A 5,000-nucleotide genomic window follows, 5' to 3' on the forward strand; every position below is an offset into this window, starting at 1 on the left:
GGTTTTCAGTCTTTCTAGTTTCTTTCTTTAGTTGCCGTCAGAGATGATCCTCCTTTCTTCCACAGCGTTTAGTGTAAAAGGTCCAGAGACAGAATGGGGTCAGAGTGGTCCCTCCTCTGAGCAGCGATGAAGGTCCTCCGAGAGAGACCAGGAGAGACCAGGAAGAACCAGGAGAGACCACCTCAGTGTGAACGCGAAGAATGGGGAAGCCAGGACAGGAAGTGACATTTTGATGGCGTGTCATGTGGGAGGAGGGGGGAGGAAGGAAGGAGGTATGGAAGGAAGGAAGGAAGGAAGGAAGGAAGGAAGGAAGGATGGAAGGAAGGAAGGATGGAAGGATGAAGGAAGGATGGAAGAAGGAAGGAAGGAAGGATGAAGGAAGGATGGAAGGATGAAGGAAGGATGGAAGAAGGAAGGAAGGAAGGATGGAAGGATGAAGGAAGGATGGAAGAAGGAAGGAAGGAAGGATGAAGGAAGGATGGAAGGATGGAAGGATGGAAGAAGGAAGGAAGGAAGGAGGAATGAAGAAAGGATGGAAGGAAGGAAGGATGGAAGGAAGGAGGAAGGAAGGATTAAGGAAGGAAGGAAGGAAGGAGGAAAGAAGGAAGGAAGGAAGGAAGGAAGGAAGGAAGGAGGAAGGAAGGATGGAAGGAAGGAGGAAGGAAGGAAGGAAGGAAGGAGGAAGGATGGAAGGAAGGAGGAAGGAAGGATGAAGGAAGGATGGAAGGAGGAAGGAAGGAAGGATGGAAGGATGAAGGAAGGATAGAAGAAGGAAGGAAGGAAGGAAGAAGGAAGGAAGGATGAAGGAAGGAAGGATGGAAGGAGGAAGGAAGGAAGGAAGGGAGGATGAAGGAAGGATGGAAGGAAGGAGGAAGGAAGGATGGAAGGAAGGATGGAGGGAAGGAAGAAGGAAGGAAGGATGAAGGAAGGAAGGAGGAAGGAAGGATGGAAGGAAGGAGGAAGGAAGGAGAAAGGAAGGATGGAAGGATGGAAGAAGGAAGGAAGGAAGGATGAAGGAAGGATGGAAGAAGGAAGGATGGAAGGAAGGAAGGAAGGAAGGAGGAAGGAATGGATGAAGGAAGGATGGAAGGAAGGATGGAAGGAAGGAGGAAGGAAGGAAGGATGAAGGAAGAAAGGAAGGAAGGAAGGAAGGAAGGAGGAATGAAGAAAGGATGGAAGGAAGGAGGAAGGAAGGATGGAAGGAAGGAGGAAGGAAGGAAGGATTAAGGAAGGAAGGAGGAAGGAAGGAAGGAAGGAAGGAAGGAAGGAAGGAGGAAGGAAGGAAGGATGGAAGGAAGAAGGAAGGAAGAAGGATGGAAGGAAGGAGGAAGGAAGGATGAAGGAAGGATGAAGGAAGGATGGAAGGAGGAAGGAAGGAAGGATGAAGGAAGGATGGAAGAAGGAAGGATGGAAGGATGAAGGAAGGATGGAAGGAAGGAGGAAGGAAGGATGGAAGGAAGGATGAAGGAAGGATGGAAGGAAGGAGGAAGGAAGGAAGGAAGGAAGGACGTAGAAACAGGATTGTTGTCCTAAATCTTCGCTCTTTGAGACAAAATGAGGACAAAAAGAAAAAACGTACGCTCGCTGGAACCCGACTTGTGATGCGTGAACACAAAAGTTCCGGTGTCGCCACGGAAACGTAGCTATATTAATATCTCGGGTTTGGTCTCACTTTTAGCAGCACTTTTATAATCACGTTTTATGTATTGTTAGCATAGAAACACGCTTTTAGGCGTTTGTTAATCTCTGCGTATGAAACATGAACGTACTCCGTAAACTACTAAAAGTAATCAGATCACGTTTCTGTGCTTCCACATTTTTAATAAGTAACTAATGAAACATGTTTCTCCATTTTTTAGATCGCAGCGTTACGACTTATCGTGATCTACGATGTGTTGAAAATAGATTATGTATAGTCACAAATAGTTAACGGAAACAACGTGCTACATTTAAAGTGAAAGACAAAGACGTGTGAAGAAGTCGATCCACTGAATGATGAGAAACTCAAACTGATTAAATGTCAAATCAAAATATGGATCGGACAAAAACCCCACAGAAACAGGAACGGAGCCGACCAATACCTTTCTTCCTTGCTGCAGTTAGCGTTTGTGATATCCAAGCTTTTACTGAAAACAGATTTGCTAAAAAAAAGGGTGGGGGGAGGGGGGGGGGGGGGCAGACAGAAACCAGGAGACAGACAGAAAGGTCGTCATATAAGGGAGTCCTAACGGTCAGCATGCAAACACACTTCAGCACCAGAAGATGGAAAAACAAAGATCTCCATGAAACAGGAGTCGTCATGCACGGATCCACATCCAGGATCACATCCAGGATCACATCCAGGATCACATCCAGGATCAGGGAGGAGAAGCACATTCATGAGTCATGCTGGAGTCAGCGGGACATTCCATCACTTGTTGGGGGGGGGGGGGGGGGGGGGGGGGTAACGACGGCACAGCAGCTAAAGAGGCAGATCAAGTCCTCACAAGTCCTGATCTCAACCTGCTGTCGGGTCAAACAGGGCTTTCATCCAGAGAAGAAAACCAGTTTAGTAATCTGGGACTTTTATTTTGAAGGAGGGTTGGACGTAAAGGCTGTTCATCAACATAAGAATGTGTTGATTATTGTCTCTATAAAAACAACATATGACATCGGAGGAAACGACCGCTGGACACGAGGACCACGACGCCGGGCTGAGCCTCGGGTTCAGGACCCAGGTCCAGCTTCCATGTGGACTCCTGCTCATAGAAGAACCAACGTCTCACTTTCAAATGAGCAAAGTCAGATTTATAGCTCAAAAACAAACGTTTCTTCACCTCGTTAACATGGTCTTAACGAGGTCTTAACGAGGTCTTAACGAGGTCGATTCTTTTGAGGATTCCAGGATGAACGCTGACCGTTAAACGTTCCTGAAACAAACCAGGTGGCGACGCTGCAGAATGTCGGATCACGGCTTTCAGAAATATACGGATTCATGACCTCAACACAGTTTTCAGGTATCTGTACTTTACTGGAGTATTTATATTTTTTAACTGTGTACTTTTCTTCCCGACATGTTGAGACTTCTATCTTTACTTTATACTCATCACATTCTATAAACAGGTTTGTTGATAATAATCGTGAGAATCATCTTCTTCAAACATGAGACGAAACCACACCGGGTCCAGATCAGACCGGATGCTTCTGGTCCACCGTGACTGCATGCTACATGCTACACACACACACACACCTCCCGCCAGGCCTCGTGTGATCCGTCCTGAACTGGCGATGTGTTTCACCACAGACCTGCGACTCAGCAGACTGCGTTGAAACACATCGCCGCGTCGCGTGTTCGAGTCCATGCCGATGCCGCTGGCGCCCGTCTCTCACCTCTGGCCGTGCGTCGCCATGTCGATGGCTCGCCGCACCGGCACGGGGGAGCCGCCCTCCGTCACGCACAGCACCTCCATGGACTTCCTCTCCGGCCGCCGCTTGCCGTGGCGGCTCAGCATGGGCGAGTCCACACGCTTCCTGGGGGGGTCTGCTGAGCACGGGGGGGGTCAGGGTCAAAGGTCACGCCACCGGGGAGGTCACACAGGAGAGACAGAGAGAGACGGGTCAGAAATCCACATCGTTGTCGACTATTACATAAAGAATATGAGTTTATTTGTAGTTTTGTTTGATTCTTTGTGCTTTCTTTTAGCGCGTTCACGACGTTGAACAATAAATACGTAAACAATCGCTGAAGGCGGCGACACTCGGATAAAGGACTTTAAAATTGATCATGTGGGGATATTATCATGAATCAGAATGAAATCATTAACATCATAATTAATACTTCATTTTTATTGTTTATGGTAGATTATTGGTGTCATTTTCTTGTCTAGCAAATAGACAAAAAAATTGATCGATCGATGGGAGGCACAGAGATACGTGCTAACTAGCATGCTAACTAGCATGCTAACCGACGACTTCCTGGTTTCTTTGCTCGTCAGAAGCCCAAGTTTGGATTCTCAGCGGCCCTTTGAGCTAACATGTTAGCATACTGAAGTGTTGTAGCTCATGCTAAACGCGGTCTTGGTTAAGCGTCCTAACAATGTGATCAACACCCCCCCGGTCTGTGACTCGCCTACCGATCTCAGTGCGCGGCGGCAGGTTCTGGTCCTCTTGGCTCGGATACCTCTCCTTGCGGTCCAGCAGCAGGAAGTAGATCATCTTCTCCTGGTTTTCTCTGGAGAGAAGAAGAAGATCAGGAGACTCGTTAAACAGAAGGATTCATCAAGGTGACGTCTCCCCCCCCACTGTAGTCCCCCCTCCTCCTCCTCCCCCCCTCACTCGTCCGACAGCAGGTCTTTGGTCAGCTTGTCCTTGTCCCTGAAGCAGCCCAGAGAGTGCATGCTCTCCAGGACGTCGGGGTCGATGTCCTCGGCGGCCGCCAGTGTCCTGATGGCCACCTTCCTGGGGACGGGCTGCTCCGGCTCCGGCTCGTTCTTTCCGGCCCTGCAAACACACAAACATTTACAGACCAGACCAGACTATGTGGAGAACCAGAGACTGTCTGTGGTCCCCCAGAGGTCTAGACAGTAGCTCACATTAGTCTAGAGACCAGACCAGACTATGTGGAGAACCAGAGACTGTCTGTGGTCCCCCAGAGGTCTAGACAGTAGCTCACATTAGTCTAGAGACCAGACCAGACTATGTGGAGAACCAGAGACTGTCTGTGGTCCCCCAGACGTCTAGATAGTAGACTGCATTAGTCCAGAGACCAGACCAGACTATGTGGAGGATCCAGAGACTGTTTGTGGTCCCCCAGAGGTCTAGATAGTAGCTCACATTAGTCCAGAGACCAGACTATGTGAGGAACCAGAGACTGTCTGTGGTCCCCCAGAGGTCTAGACAGTAGACCACATTTGTCCAGAGACCAGACCAGACTATGTGGAGGAACCAGAGACTGTTTGTGGTCCCCCAGAGGTCTACATAGTAGCTCACATTAGTCCAGAGACCAGACTATGTGAGGAACC

General features: G+C 48.8%; 1 protein-coding gene across 1 annotated transcript in view; it reads right to left on the reverse strand.

The window, feature by feature from the left end:
• The window catches only part of LOC311010379 (serine/threonine-protein kinase BRSK2-like), a gene marked incomplete at both ends in the record, with an annotated part of 8,047 nt that overhangs the window by 122 nt on the left and 2,925 nt on the right, over positions 1-5,000 (reverse strand). The window contains 4 exons of the mRNA XM_084040894.1: positions 2,050-2,141; positions 3,370-3,523; positions 4,113-4,210; positions 4,315-4,479. Coding sequence (XP_083897020.1) covers positions 2,050-2,141; positions 3,370-3,523; positions 4,113-4,210; positions 4,315-4,479 — 509 coding nt within the window. The remainder of the gene's footprint in view (positions 1-2,049; positions 2,142-3,369; positions 3,524-4,112; positions 4,211-4,314; positions 4,480-5,000) is intronic.

Source organism: Eutrigla gurnardus, assembly GCF_963514095.1.
Source record: "Eutrigla gurnardus genome assembly, contig: SCAFFOLD_258, whole genome shotgun sequence".
Lineage (NCBI taxonomy): Eukaryota > Metazoa > Chordata > Actinopteri > Perciformes > Triglidae > Eutrigla > Eutrigla gurnardus.